The sequence below is a fragment of the Globicephala melas genome, chromosome 15 (assembly GCF_963455315.2).
Source record: "Globicephala melas chromosome 15, mGloMel1.2, whole genome shotgun sequence".
Taxonomy (NCBI): Eukaryota; Metazoa; Chordata; class Mammalia; order Artiodactyla; family Delphinidae; genus Globicephala; species Globicephala melas.
In genome coordinates, this window is record NC_083328.1 from 60,650,953 (window position 1) to 60,666,529 (window position 15,577).

Genomic DNA, 15,577 nt, shown 5'->3' on the forward strand with positions numbered 1-15,577 from the left:
GGGTCACATGGGGCAGGACAGGAAGAGGGGATCTGGAGGGGCCAGGCAGGGAGGGGGTTGGAAACCACAGAGGAATCTGGGCCCGGCTGCAAAGGCGCTGCCACCTGCGTGGATGGCTCTCGCTGAGGAAGGGACCCTTCGGTAGGTGACTGGCATTGCCCACTGCTAACTCCTAGTCTGCAGCCATGCAAATGGTATTTCATCACATCAAAGAAACGTGAAACGTGCCCCCGAGGCCCCTCACCCCTGCAGCCAGAGCTGGGCCCAGGGCACACCCACTTCTCATCTCTGCCTCCTCCAGTCCAGACTCAGGGGCTGGTGGAAGAGGAGAGTGGAGCCGGCAAGCCCTGGAATCTCCCATCCTCGGACTTCCTGATCCCCGGCAGCCTCCTTTGTTCGTGCTTCTGGCGCTGGGGGAGGGCACAGGGCTGTCCAGCCCCCTACCCCCCCACCCCGCCCCCCCCCCCCCCCGTGCCGGGACAAACCACTGAGCAGGGGAGGCTGCTTTGCTTCCTTTCTTTCTTTATAACATGAGGCCAGGAAGCGAGGCATCCTCCCAGCAGCCCCTCGAGAAGGTTCCATCCTGTTCCCTGTCTCCCTCCGGCCCCACCTTCCTGGGACAGGAACCTGGGGCCTGCCTCTGGGCCTTGGGGCAGGCTCTGATTTCCCGGAGGGCGGGCGAGGGAGGAGGGAAGGCTGGCAGAGCAGGGGTGCCTATGAAAGAGTGGTCGGAGCAGCTGACCACATCCAGAGAGGCCAGCATGGCAGGCGGAGACAGGATCTCCAGGCTCTCAGCTGGGGCAGGAGAAGAGAGAACCTGCCAGCTGGTGAGGGTGGTCCAGGCACTAGTGCCTCTGGCCATCAAGCAGACAGGGGAGCCTTTCAGCCTCTAAGGCTCTCCACTGGCAGCCTCCAGAAACCAAACCCTTCCCTTTTGCCCAGCGGCCAGGTTGTGGACCCAGGGTGCTCACCTGGGTGGGTGACTGACCGTGCATCTCCCCGTGGGACACCTGGACATTGGCAGCCTTGTGCCTGGGTGGTACAACAACACGGCGGTAGGGTGGGGGACAGGCTGATGCTCCCTAGGCACCCACGGCACCAGGCGCCTGGCAGAATGGGCTCGTTTAATTCAATTGCATCCTCATGAAAACCGAGACGGGGGAATTCCCTGGTGGTCCAGTGTTTAGGACTTGGGCTTTCACTGCCATGGGTCTGGGTTCAATCCCTGGGGATTGGGGAACTAAGATCCTGCAAGCTGCGTGGCGTGGACAAAAAAACAGAGAGGGAAGCATTACTCCCATTTGTTGATGGGAAGGTAAGTTCTCCTGCCTTCTGGGGACCTCGGACAAGTGATTTCACCCTACCACCTCTCTGTGCCTCCTTTCCTTAGCTGTAAACAGGGACAGAGCCCTCACAGGATCACAGGGGCTGTTATGAGCAGCTGATGTTCAGAGAGGTCCCTGAACCTGCTGAGGGACACACAGCAGGGAGCGGGGCGACACACCCAGGCCTGCCAGACCCCAAGCCCACTTTCTGAGACACTGAGGCCACACAGTCTCCTGCTCCCTCAGCATCTCCTCCTCTCCCTGCACGGGAAGCTCCACTCCTGGGGACAGGGAAGTGGCACTCTGCCCGAGGACAGGCAAGGATGGGCACGGCGCAGCCTTACTCTGCCTGCCCTCTGTCTCGCTGGCGCAAGCCCCTGGACAGAGAGGCTCCAGCACAGGACCCATGAAGCTGGGGCGTGTGCTCTCGGCCTCTCCCCCTCCCTTGGTCCCCCCTCCCTCCCCCGGAGACCTTGCTGCCTCTACTGGGGAGTCAGGGACGTGAGGATGTCCTCCACACCAGCGTGGAGAAGGGAGCAGAATAGAGCCTGCAGACGCCCCAGAGCAGCCCAGAAACACAGCCCCTCTTGGCCTGCCTTTGTTTCCCCCAGGTTCTGTGTCTGACTCTGCCAGTTGCTATGGAAACGATTAGGCCAGCGCTGGAGGGGACAGGCGGATGGGCGGGCAGGGACCAAGCAGCCACCACCAGGGCCCGCGTCCCTGGGACCCAGACCCGGGCAGGGTGGGGAATGCAGCAGGGAAAGCCTCCTGGCCCACTGGCAGGTACCAAGTGCTGTCTTGGCGCAGGGGTTGCAGCTGCTCAGCGGGGGCCAGGCCACGTGGGGCAGGGGCCTCACTCAGGCCCCACACGTTATCACAGTAACTGCCACAGCCATGGCTCACTCCTCCTGCATGGGAGCCCTGTGCCAGGTACAGGGATTAATTCTCATATTTCATCAGAATCCTGCCCCCCCGCCACCAGATAGGTGCCATTGTTAACTCCATTTCACAGATGAGGAAACTGAGGCTCACAGAGGTGAAGTCACTTGCTCAGAACACATGGCTGCTGAGCGGCAGAGCCGGGATCCAAACCCACCCAGTGCGGCCCTGGAGCCCCTGCTCTTAAACCAGGAACGCAGCACTTATGAGGGATTAACTAGATTAATTCCTGTCCCTCATACTTTAGTGGTCATCCAATGAGCTCAGTGAAGTGGCCACGGCCTAATGGCCCCCAAGGACAGGAAAGCCTCTGGGTCTGGTGAGGTGGCTGCTGTCCGAAGTCGTATCGGGGACTACCAACCAGGAGGACAACCTCACTCGACACCTGTGCTCCAATTCCTTTGCTGTCGTCGGGCCTCGTTGTTGGTTTTTCCACGTATTTGGTGGATGCCACTTGGGCACCACCTGAGTAAATGGCTCACCCTTCATTCCGAGTCTGTTCCCATCCTCAGGCAAATGCCCACCGACCTCAGCAACCTTTGCGGGCCTGATGCCTAGAAGCCCTGATAAGTCACCCACCGGGGCATCATGTCTCAGTGCTGAGTTAAACATAACGGCCTGTCTCGCTAGGCCAAAGCCACCTGCGAACAGATGGCCCAGACTTACTGGAGGCCTCTGGGATGTTCGGGTAGAGGCTGTGGGAGACTGAAGCGGGGATCTCACTGGGCAGGGCAGAGCTGGAGAGCTTGGATGTCGGTCTAAGGGACCACCTTCGGCTGGTCACAAGTACTCTGGGCATTTTCAATTCTAACGAATCCCCACAGATCTCCTGGGGGTGCACTGGGGGTGGGGGGCAGGGGACAAATACTTAGGGAGGCCTGCTAATGGCAGGTGGGTGGCTATAGGGTAGGCGGGTGCACGCAGTGGGGGGTGTGCTCCTGTCCTCAGAGAGTGCACAGTCGGGTCAGCGAGACCAGATCCACGTGCACGCCGCCTGGGGTGAGATCTGGGAGGCGAGTACTGCAGAGCTTAGGGGACGGGGCGAGGTGGCCATTTCCGTCTGGGACCTCGGTGGGAGAGGAGAGTCTTGAAGGGCAGTAGGAATGCGCTATTGGTGTTTAAGTGAAACTTGACATTTAAAAAAAAGTTTTAAAAAAAACAAACCTAAAATGAGGCTCTCTGGGCAGCTCCATGGACCCACACTGGCCTCTGGGAATTGTGACAACTGCTGGCCATGCACTTTTCTGTCCGTGCCAGCAAAGGGCAGGCCCTTCTGGGGGAGAGCCCCTCCCCGCAGAGCCTCCCCTGAGCCTCCAGCACGCCCACCTCCTCCCCTACCTTTGGGCTCCAGGCCGTTGGAATTAAAGTGCATCCTCTTCTGACACTCTGTGCAGCTCATCAGGAACCGGGTCACAGCCTCTCGCGGAAGGAAGGCGTAGGTCTCGGCGATCTGGGAGAGAGAGGAGGTTTGCTGTTACATGGACCCGTGGGGAGGTGGCTTGGTCACCGGTTCACCAAGGGCTGTGCTTTGGTGGCAGGCACTTTGCCCTTGCCAGGAAGGGCAGGGATTTGAGGAGCAAGGAGCAGATGTCCTAGAGTCTCAGCCATGGAAATGAGTCAGTACTTTTGCAGAATACCAGCAGTTGTAAATTTTTCAATTAAAGAAGCTTAAAAATTGAATGAGCAAAACAATGAAACATCATCTAGTCTTTAACCTATGTTCTCATAAGTTGGGAATAGTCCTCTCAGCATATCATTGCTACTACTGAAAAATGACTTGATAAACATTGGTCTAGGGTAGGAGGAGACAACTTCCACAATTCGAGATGAAGAAACTGAGCCTCACTTACAAAGCGACCGGCTCCGGGCCTATAAATGGAACCCGAAGCTCTACAAGCTATTCCTTGATCTACTCACAGATCAAGAGAGCTGTGAAAGGCTGATGCCAAGCGGTTCGATTTTTCAAATTGGACAGACTCTTAGGGACCCCCTTGTTCCAGGTGAGTTTATGAGGCCCAGAGAGGTGAACCAATTCGCCCAAGATCACACAGCTCCTTAGAGCAATGCCAGACTAGAACCCAAGCTCCAGGTCACGCCCCATAGCTGTCTCCAGGGGGCCTCCCCTAGCTAGGGAGAAAGACTAAGCAGTGTGGGAGGGAAGCTGAAAGAGATGGGAGGCGACACAAGAAAGAGACTGGGTGGGGGAGTGGGGAAGAGCGGGGTGTGGGCCCAGAAGCTCAGTCCTCTCCTCTTGTTCTGGGTTTTGAGAAACCCACTGGTCCTGGTTTGGCTGCCTGAGGGGCCCAGAGGGACCTCTTGGACCCGGGTTTCCTGGCTGAGGCCGGTGGCTGCCCAGTTGCTGGTTTTCACGTTTCCCAGAGCCCAGGCCCTTCCGCTCCTCTCCACTAAGGGGCAGCACCACCCTAGCATTCCGCCGTTCTCGCCGCAGCCCAGTCGGGAAAGTTGGCCAAGGGTGCTGGTCAGCCCACAGTAGGAGGGGCTGCTCTCCAGGACGCACCTGGTCTGCTCCTGCGGGGTGGACACGTGCCCAGGCCCATCTCTGTGGTGGCTAGGAAGCAGGGCGGGGTGAGGCAGAGTGGATGGGGTTGGGGGGGTGCCAGGGGGCCCCCCCGGCTGCGGCCAGGCCGTCAGAGGACCAGCTTAGGCTGTGCTGCCTGCGGAGCTCCAGGGGCCGCTCCTGCCTGGTGGCCGGCTACAAATGCAGAGTTGATCTTGGTGACACAATTGTTATTTCTCAGCTGATTTGATGCTCTGCGGAGCAGGCAGGCTCCTTGATGAGTTATCTCCCTTCCAAATTCCCTGTCTGATTGCCTTCCTCTGGAGGTCAGGGACAAGGGCAAAGCCCTGCTCTCTGATTGGAGCTGGTGGATGGGAGGGCGTGAGGGCCGAGGCACGGGGGCTCTCCTGCCACGCATGTGGACATCTTCATCCCCGGCCAGGGGCTGCCTGGTAGTCTTAGGGGTGGCAGGTCCCTCTTGGGCCTGCGGGGTCGGGAGGGATGGGTCCTGCTGAGGGGCTGACGGCTGCAGGAGTCAACGGGCAAGAGGGGAGGATGCCCGCTGTGCCAAGCAGAGGGCCAAGGCTCAGTTGGGCCAGCAGACGACCTCCTAGGTGCCCGAGGTGTGGCCTCTCTGGTCAGGCCCCAGAAGAGCTGAGGTGAGGGCGTGGAGGAGGAGGGTTGCAGTCTGCTGGGAAAGGAAGGGTGACACCATGGGGAAAGAAGCCCTACTTTACTACCCGGAGCTCACCGGCCGCTGGGCAGAGACAGAGTTTCTGCAGGGCTCAGGGAGAGCCTCCTGGGTGGGCTGCTCTGCTGAGGGCTGCCTGTGGCATAGGCAGAGGCCCTGCTTGCCGCCTGGCCCACTGCGGGCACAGGGACAGTTACGAGAGAGCGTCCTACCCAGGGGCCGGAGTGGCAGCCCCAGCTCTCCCGGCCTTGGCAGGGACCCAGCAGTATGCAAAGGCTGGCCGGAGTGCCACAGGGAGGTGGCGCACCGGGCACACGCCTTCTGGCCCTGGGTCCCATGGATGGGCAGGTGGGCTGGACCAAAGGCGGGTGGGTAAGAAGTCCTTGGAGCTCTCCGAGGGCCCGGGAGGGAAGCCCTGCCCTGCGTGGCTGGAATGTCTGCAGCCTCGCTAAGCGCTCCCCGGGGAGCCAGTAAAGTGCAGAGTCCAGCTCCACGCTGCTGCAGGGACCCGAATGGAGGACGATGCCTTCCCCCACTGGGGCTTCGACCTCCTGTGGGCATCTTTTGGTTCATGCTCCTGCCTTGTCCACATGAGAAATGGGACCTCCATTTGTTTGACTGCACGGATGCCCAAGGCCACAGGACCCACAGGATGAGCTGAAACAAGGAGGACCATCCCAGCTGATGCCCTGGTCAGTAGGATGGTGGTTTTCAGATAGTTTTAGAGCTACAGACAGTGTTCTGGAAATAGACTCTTATCCTGAAGCCCAAAACATGACACAGATAAAGATGGAGCTGTTGCACTTAAGAGGGGAAGCTCCAGGACCCCTGTCCCCACCCAGCTGCCCTTGGAGCCCCTGGACTGTCTGTTGCCTCACGCTCAGGCCTCCTGCCTGGACACTGAAACACATAAATGAATGTGCCTTTTACATTTTTCTTAGTAGTAAAAACTGAGTGAGATTTCGCTGGCAGGGAGAGCAGAAGCTATTTGCAGAGTTGCTGACTTGCAAGGCCCCATTTTCGGTCCCCAACTCAGAGGTCAACAAAGACAGATGAGGCCAATTGGGGGGATTTGCACCACTTTACAAGATCCTCCTTCTGCCCTGCGGGTGGATTAGCACGTGGTGGGCCTGCAGCAGCTGCTGACCACATCTGGCCCCAGCTCCGAAGTGGTCTGGGCAGCCAGATCAGGACTCCAGAACCCGATCTAGCCTACTAGCACCCTGGGAAAGAGGAAGGAAGCAAAGGGGATCACCCTAATTCAGATGGGTGCAGACACCAGAAATGCCCCTTGAAGAAGGACCAGTCCTCTATGTGGCTTCAGCGAACTTTGTAGAACCCACACCCCTGCCTTGGCACGACTCCCCGGGATCCTCTGGACCTCAGGTCACGCTGCGTCAGAGGCAAAGTAAGGCAGGGGCTTCTTGCCCAAGATGGGACTCCCCTGTATTGTCCGTCGTAAACAGCCATCCACCCCTGGCTCAGAGACCTCCAGTTTCAGAAAAGCTCATTACCTGCCCTCTCTGATCCCTAGAAAGTCCTTTGCCCACTGAAGAATGCGCCTCCTTTCATGCCCTGAACAAGCCTGCCCATCTCCCTTCCAGGCTCCGGCTCCCTCAGGCACCCCAGGCCTGTAAGAATCTGGAAGGTCCCAGGTGTCCCCAGAGACAGCAAGGCAGTCCCAGGATTCACGTTTGGTAAAGCACACACAGGCAGGTCCAAAAACCCCTCCGAAGGGCCTGACGCAAAGCCCGCAGCGCCAGGCTGTGCCTCTCTGCACCCAGCAGCACGGAGTTTCCTTTGGGGGCGGGGGCGGGTCTCTTTCCACAGGCATGGATGGGGCTGAAGAGCTAGGCTTGGGCTGAGGAAAATGGGAGCAGGTGAAAAGAGGAGGACAAAAGCATGCGGGCACCGCCCCATCCCCCCAAAAGGAAAAGGGTGGCAATGAGAAGGGTGACAGATGGAGAAGAGGGGGGAAGGGAGAGGAGGCACACAGGGGAGGAAGGGGGTACGGCGGCCCCCCGGCCTCACACCCACTGCAGGAGGGCCTGGCCTGCTCCCTCAGCCCTGGCCCTGCTGCTGAAATTCCAGCTCTGCACGCAGCCCAGCTGGCTCGCTGCCAGTCATGTGCCAGCTCCAGGCTGGGCAGCGGGAAGTGGGGCACGCGGCGGGCATATGGACGAGAAGCCAGGAAGCGCAGAGCCAAGGGCTGGACGTCCGCTTGGCCCAGAGACGCAGAGCCTGGCGGGTGCAGCCAGCCCCGCCCTCTCCGCAGCACAGAGCTCGAAGACCCCAGCCTTCGTAAACACCCAGGAAGTGCCCGAGGGCGAGACTGGGGGCTGGGCACCCAGGGGACCAGGGAAATCATGAGGTCTGGTTGGTACAAGCAAGTCAGTGGACCCCACTAGCTGGCCATAGGAGGTTTGTAGAGAGGTGGCATGTGTGGTGCTCAGGGTGTGGGCTCTGGGACAGCTGCCTGGCTCTGAACATCAGCTGGATGACCTCAAGGCAGGTTTATTCATCTCTCTGAGCCTCGCTTTCCTCATCTGTAAAATGGGGGTACAGCAGCACCTGCTTCATCCGTGTGATGGCTCAGAGAGCTGGTGCAGGGGACGTGCTGAGCGCAGAGCCTGGCACGTGCCGGCTCCCAGCAAGGCAAATTCAACGCTGAGAAGTGTGCGGGGTTGCATCAGTACCAAGGGGCCCACACAGGTCCCAGCTCGGGTATCCCTCCCTCCATTTATGACCCTCCGGTGGAAATACCCTCAGAACTCCCTTCCCACAAGCCGTTGCCCAACGCACAAGTGCTGAGAAGCAGTAGAGGTCGGGGCAGATAGGACAATCATCTCCTGCTTCCCTCAGCCCGACCCCTCATCTCTCTGAGGTCCTTGTCATGCGGGTCCATCCTTAAGACTCATTTAGAGCAAAGGCCATCTTCTGAGGACAAGGACAAACCAGATTATTGGATTTTTTTTAAAAAAATCAGGCCATATGGGGAAACTATAGACTTATACAGGCCACCTCCGCTGCACTCCAAGGATATTTATAAAAGAACTTGGAGGGTTCGCATCCGCTTTGGGTGAGGTAGCCCCATCACAGAGGGGCAGGTCTCTAGGAAGCCAGAGAGAAAGTCAACGCAGAGCTGACTGCCACTTAAGTGCTGTGTGACCTTAGAGCGGTAGCCTACCTCTCTGGGTCTCAGTTTCCTCAACTGTGAAATGGGCCACAGCACCTCTGTCACAGGACTGCTGTGAGGCTTGAATGAACATCAAGTGCTTGGCTTTACTGGTTCAGTGGTGGGTGCCAGACAAGTGGTTCAGAGCTGGGCATGAGCCATGGCAATGGGGGTCAATGGCGGGGGGCAGGACCAGAACCCAGGCAGGCCCCTCCTGCTCCGGCCACCATCCCCTCCACTGCCCGGTGTGTGATGTTTCCCACCCTAGGTTGCCGCCTCTGCTCTCTTCTGTCTACCCAAAGTTTAGATTGCTAGCTCACCTGCCACCTTCTCCATGAAGTCCCCCTGGCTTAGCACTGAAAGTTGGTGTCTGGAGGGGCCTTTGCTGAACGACCAGGCGTACCTGGGTTCTTGTTCCCTCGAAGCTAGTCTTGGACACATTTCTGTTTCTCGTATCTTGGTTTTGCTCTCAGCCTCCCCACCCCAATCGAACTGTGCTTTCCTAGAGGGTGGGGCCCAGGTCCTCAGACTTCCCCTGGGGAACTTCCAGCACTGACTTCACAGGGTCGTAGGGGGCTGAATGAACTCACACATAGGAGTATTCAGGACAGGCCTGGCACACAGTAAATGCCATGGAAGCATTTGCTCTGATGATTATTATTATCTAGCCACCCCACCCCCAACTGCGGCCCCAGGCTGGGGCTGGGGGGATGGAGTGAAGCAGAAACCAGGAAGAGGAGGGCTTTCCTCCTTCCCTCATCCCTCTCCTTCCCTCCCTCTCACTCCCTTCAACCTGCTTCTCCTTTGTGCTCAGACCACAGAGCCCGCCCCCTCGCCCCATGAGCCATCTCTGGCTGCCATGCCCTTGCCCTGTGCCCCCCTGGGTCCCCAAAGGCTGTTTCATCACGCCTCAGCTCCCTGCCCCACCCCCCTGCCCAACATGTGCGGATCCCATGGCCTCCTGCCAAGGCCTGGGGCTGCCAGCAGAGGCAAAGAGACAGAAATCTCACCGCTCGGTAGGTTTTCTTCTGCCCAGCGTGCTTGGGGGCTTTGCCTGGCTCCGCTGAGCTCTCCACATGCATCGAGTAGATGATGTCAAAGAAATCTTCCACCACAGCGACCCGCTTCAGAGAGATGCCCTCCGGCTCCGACAGGCCATCTGCCCCCTGCGACAGGGTGGACAAGCTGTGTTAGTGTCAGGGATGATGGCAGGGTGAGAGCTGGGCCCTGTGGCTGGGCAGTGGGTCAGGGGCAGGGACACCGCTGCTCGCTGACCCCGTAAGGCCTCCGACGGTAGGTCTGGGGGGCTGGGGGACAGGAGCCTGCTGAGAGGGCCGCAGGGAGGGGGCTTCCAGAGTCAAGGGTGGCTGCTGCTACTAAATCTGCCAGAAACAATGGGCAGAGAAAAACAACAAATTAAAAAACCAAGAGCCACCATGTTCACAATTTCAGACAGATTGTGCCAGGCTCAGAAGGGAGCTTTCGAATCACACACTGTGCCAAGACCATCCTGGAAGCCTCTGGGGAGGGGGGCGGTGCTAACTAGATGCGGCTCCATCGAGAGCTCCCCAATTAGCAGTCACCTTTCGCTGTGGTCGGGGGCTAGGGTCCCAGGGAAACGGCTCGGATCACCTGGGTGACTCCTGCCTCGCCCTGGCATTTCAGAAAAGCTTTTCACCGCTGCCCACCTCCCCACTCCAGCAGCTGAGCGCCGGCAACGGCACCCGGGCTCTTTGTGTGTGGAGACGTAGAGAATGACAGACACAAGGCCACGTGGAGGTGGCAGGGCCACAGGAGTGGGGTGACCGTGGACCCCCCGAGCCTCTTACTGGGCTGGCACGAGTGCCGTCAGCTGGCCCCAAAAAGGAGTGCCAGGATCTCAGGGACACTGGGCTTTCAGCCACCATCTCCCAGAGTGGAGCCTTGGAGGGCCCCGGGGGTTTCAAAGAGGAAGAGCAAGCAGTGTTTGGGAGGGGAATCTGGGAAAAAGGAGGCAGGCTCTTCTCCAAGAGTGCTCAAAACACACATCTCCAATAGCATTCTTCCCCAAAGGATCCCACTCAAGAATGTTGGCTCTCTGGAGGGGGAAAGGGGGTGTTCTTCTGGGGGCTCACAGCTGTCTCCCCAGCACAGAGCACAATGCCTGGCACACAGTAGGCTCAATAAACAGCTGCTGAATGACTGGGTGGTTGTAAGCGGCAGCCAGGCAGGGTAGTTTAGACACACACTTCTCCAGTTGCAATGGGGCCCCATCATTGACGTGGCTGTGTGACCCTGAGCAGGTATTTTGCTTTTCTGAGCCTCAGGTCCTTCACCTAGAGGCTGGGCATAGCGGAAGCACCTTTCCCATAAGCTGCAGAGAGGAGTAAGTGAAATGTATGCGCGGCACTTAGCACCAAGCCTGGCCCCAGAAACTGCTGGGTAAATATTGTCATTAAGAAGTGCTTTGCCCATTGCCAAGCTTCCCCCAGCCAGGGCGGGGCTGAACATCGCGACAAGCCTGGGAGACCGTTAGGGTCAGGACCTGCCTGTGGGATGGTGGCTGGTAAGGGTCAGAGCCGGCTCAGGACTTTGGTCTTTGTCGTCCAGGGAGAATCGAGGGCACGCTGAATGGGACACTCACTCACAATACATTCTGGGCACAGGCAGGGTTTGCTTTTATCCAGCAATTTTCTCAACGTGCCATGATAGGATAGCAGGGCTATCTCTTTGCCAGTGGCCCACTTGAGAGCAGGTGGAAAGGAAGGGCATCTGGGACGTAGGGACCAAACACTAGGGCTAGTGGGCAGCGTCCATGAGTGACGACCCTGGGTGGTGACCTCACTGGCCCTGCATCCACTGCAATGGGGACTTCTCAGCAGGTACCTCTGTGTGTGTGTGTGTGTGTGTGTGTGTGTGTGTGTGTGTGTGTGTGTGTGTGTGTGTGTGTGTGTGTGTGTGTGTGTGTGTTCGCGCGCCTGTGTAGGAAGAGCAGCTTGCTGGTCCTGACTGCTTGCTGTGAGATCGTAGGCAAACTCTTCAACCTCCCTGAGCTTCACTTATGAGATGAGCTGTAAAATTCCATGACTGCTATTCTTAAACCCTCTCAGAAGTTACTGTTATCTCCGTCTTGAGGGTATCTGAAGTCCCCCTCTGAAGTCCTGGGCTCATCAGTGACTAATTCATTAGCTGACTTGTAACTACCAGCATTTTGGAGATCTTCAAATACTGCCGTGACAGAGATGCATGGGAGAAATATTATGACAGGTCAGTTACAATACACTGCTAACCAGAGGTTCACATGGACAACAACAAACAAAAGAAACTTAAGAATGAAAATACAACTGGGTTTCTATTTCTTGAGCGGGGGTGGGTTCAGTTTATAAAAAGCCATTGATCTGAACACTTACAATTTGTGTACTTTTCTGTGTGTCTGTTAAACTTAATTTTAAAAGGCATATTTTTTAAAAGTATAATGGGGTGGGTAGTTCCAGATTTCAATAATCTGAGTCCCAGAGGCATAATGATGGGTTTCGCTGCTTACAAGTGAATAGACCTCTCTGCTCATAAAATTGTTTCAGGCCAGAACACAGATACTTCTGGAAAAAGTTGATAAAATTTGATGAGAAGGAAGAGAGAAAAAAGACAATCTGATGAAAGATAATATTTTAGATAGGTGAGATGGAAAGTGCCCCCTCACCAGCTTGGTGACCTTGGACAGGTCATTTCTTCACGTCTTAAAACTCAGTTTCCTGGGCTTCCCTGGTGGCGCAGTGGTTAAGAATCCACCTGCCAATGCAGGGGACACAGGTTCGAGCCCTGGTCCGGGAAGATCCCACATGCCATGGAGCAACTAAGCCTGTGCACCACAACTACTGAGCACTCTAGAGCCTGCAAGCCACAACTACTGAAGCCTGCATGCCACAACTACTGAAGCCTGCACGCCTAGAGCCCATGCTCCGCAACGAGAGAAGCCACCGCAGTGAGAAGCCCACGTGCCGCAACTAAGAGTAGCCCCCGCTCACTGCAACTAGAGAAAGCCTGTGCACAGCTGCAACTAGAGAAAGCCTGTGCACGGCAACGAAAACCCAATGCAACCAAAAATAAATTAATTAATTAATTAAAAAAAAAACAACAACTCAGTTTCCTCTCACCTGTAAAATGAACCTAAAAAGTCCTAGTTGGATGTTCCAAGGCTCAGGTAAGAACGTAAGTCAGGCATCTGCCACATAGATCCATTCAGGTTACAGGGGTCCCCCGAGGTAATAACCACCATCAGAAGAGATGCAGAATCTTATGCAAAATAACATGCTAATAAGGCTGTCACAAATACTTGGAATAAGCTTTCCTAAAGTCAAGGTGTAACTAACGAACTCAGATTAAACAGCAAAACACACTGCCCAGTGCCTGACCTGCCTCGGTCCCAGCCTCCCACCTCCATTCACAGGCAGGCGCGGGTAACCAACAGCTTTGTACCTGGCCCAACGTGACCATAAAATTAACCCAGAGAAACTATTCAGGGATGCTCCCTGTTTAAAAATGGATTGTCGGGGCTTCCCTGGTGGCGCAGTGGTTGAGAGTCCGCCTGCCGATGCAGGGGACACGGGTTCGTGCCCCGGTCCAGGAAGATCCCACATGCCGCGGAGCGGCTGGGCCCGTGAGCCATGGCCGCTGAGCCTGCGCGTCCGGAGCCCGTGCTCCACAGCGGGAGAGGCCACAGAAGTGAGAGGCCCGCGTACCGCAAAAAAAAAAAAAAAAAAAAAAATGGATTGTCATCTCCTGTGCTGTTCAAACCTGGGTCCTGTAATCAGTCTATCTCAACTGCAGAGATGTACACGGGAAAGGAGAGGGCCCGTAGCAACCAGAATTCAAACCACACAAGGTCTGCAGAGCCACACCTTGAACTGTCCTCTGGTGAGCTGTGGCCACCTGGACACCATGTGTACTACACCCTGAGGGTGGAACACCAGGATATCTGTGTGGCCTTCAAGGAGAACCCTGGGATGAGAACAAAGGGATCGCACGGCAGTCACGTGCCGCAGACAGCTCTGCCATGCCCTGCATCCACAGAGGTAATAACTTTCATGCTAAATGCTGCAGGAAAGACATGCCTTTCCTAGCCGAGAATCCAGACGCAGTACTACAACGCTTGAGCTGCTAATTAGGGAGTGGACAGCACCTTCCGCATAGCCTTGGGATGCCTCTGCCAACCACCTCTGCTTTGTACCCAAGTTAGCTTAGTCTGATCCACAGCCCTAAGCAAGCTGGGCCCTGGGTTGACAAAGGAAGCTCACTTCATCTACAGGCTGGATAAAGAGTGGGGCTGGAGCCTCTTGGCTATTCCCCACTTCCTGGGAACGCCAACCAGGAGTGATGGAATGGAACCCAGCAGCACCGCATGGGAAAAGCCATGAAAAACACATGGTCAGGGCTTCCCTGGTGGCGCAGTGGTTGAGAGTCCGCCTGCCGATGCAGGGGACACGGGTTCGTGCCCCGGTCCGGGAAAATCCCACATGCCGCGGAGCGGCTGGGCCCGTGAGCCATGGCCGCTAAGCCTGCGCGTCCGGAGCCTGTGCTCCGCAACGGGAGAGGCCACAACAGTGAGAGGCCTGCGAATCGCAAAAAAACAAACAAACAAAAAAAACACGTGGTCAGTTATGCAGGACCGACCTCTGGGGCCTTCCTGTGTGGGGAAGAATATTGCCATGGTAACTTACTACATCCTTTTGAAACAGCTAACTCCAAAACAGCCAGCCAGACTTGGGCCAACAAAACCAGACATGGCAATAGTTGTTAAAAATTCATGGAGCGGAACTTCCCTGGTGGCGCAGAGGTTAAGAATCTGCCTGTCAATGCAGGCGATACAGGTTCGAGCCCTGGTCTGGGAAGATCCCACGTGCCGTGGAGCAACTAAGCCCGTGCACCGCAACTACTGAGCCTGCGCTCCAGAGCCCGCTTGCCTACAGCCCGTGCTCCGCGACAAGAGAAGCCACAGCAATGAGAAGTCTGCACACCGCAACGAAGAGTAGCCCCTGCTTGCCACAACTAAAGAAAGTCAGCGCGCAGCAACAGACCCAACACAGCCAAAAAAAAAAAAAAAATTCATGGAGCTACAAACTTTCTTGGTTATTACCATCTTCCTTAAAACCAGCCCATCTGGGTTCCAAACTAAAGACCAGGTTGCAAGTCATTGAGGAAACCACCAAATGTCTACTTAAGCAAGGCTGGTCTTTCAGAATATTTATAACAATGGTTCGCAAAGTGTGGCCCCTAGGCATCACCTGTGAACTTGTTAGAAACGCAATTCTCAGGTTCCACCTCAGACCTACCAAATCTGACACTCTGAGGATTTTAATAGACCCCCCCAGTTGATTCTAATGCATGACAGATTTGGGGAACTGCTGATTAGAATGTCTCTGTGATTGAGACAGGGAGGTAACTAGTAAGGAAACTGGCATTGGATAATGAATATAAACATGTTCTGGGACTTCCCTGGTGGTCCAGTGGTTAAGACTCCATGTTACCAGTGCAGGGGGCCCGAGTTCGATCCCCGGTCAGGGAACTAGATCCCGCATGCCGCAACTAAAAATTCCGCATGCCACAACGAAGATCCCGCAGGTGGCACGGCCAAATAAATATTTTTTTAAAAAAAGAATAAACATGTTCCGTGCTGCCAGGCCTAATATATTAATACTTTCTTCTCCAGTGAAAGCCCATTTTCCTAATGGTGGGAAGAAAAGAATCTCATTGGACAACATTAGTATGAATTCAAAACACCTACCCAGAGGCTTAATGTGGCTAATGGATAGAAAGAGCGGGAGTGCCCAGCGTCCTGACATCTGATTTTTAAGTCCTCCCTGGCAAAATTAATTAATACTTAAGCAGGTCATCCCTTGACGGGTCTTTTTCTGGCTTCCTCAGTTTCCTCAAATGATCTGAATGCTCGGCAC

General features: G+C 56.1%; 1 protein-coding gene across 3 annotated transcripts in view; it reads right to left on the reverse strand.

Moving 5' to 3' along the window:
* The window catches only part of NOL4L (nucleolar protein 4 like), a 128,954-nt gene that overhangs the window by 67,880 nt on the left and 45,497 nt on the right, over positions 1-15,577 (reverse strand). For all 3 annotated transcript variants that reach the window (XR_004034031.3, XM_030830928.3, XM_030830927.3), the window contains exons 2-3: positions 9,659-9,814; positions 3,603-3,714 (exon numbers count right to left, since the gene is read on the reverse strand). Coding sequence is in view for 2 of the 3 variants with exons in the window: in XM_030830928.3 (XP_030686788.1) it covers positions 3,603-3,714; positions 9,659-9,814 (268 nt within the window). In the remaining variant the exon portion in view is untranslated. The remainder of the gene's footprint in view (positions 1-3,602; positions 3,715-9,658; positions 9,815-15,577) is intronic.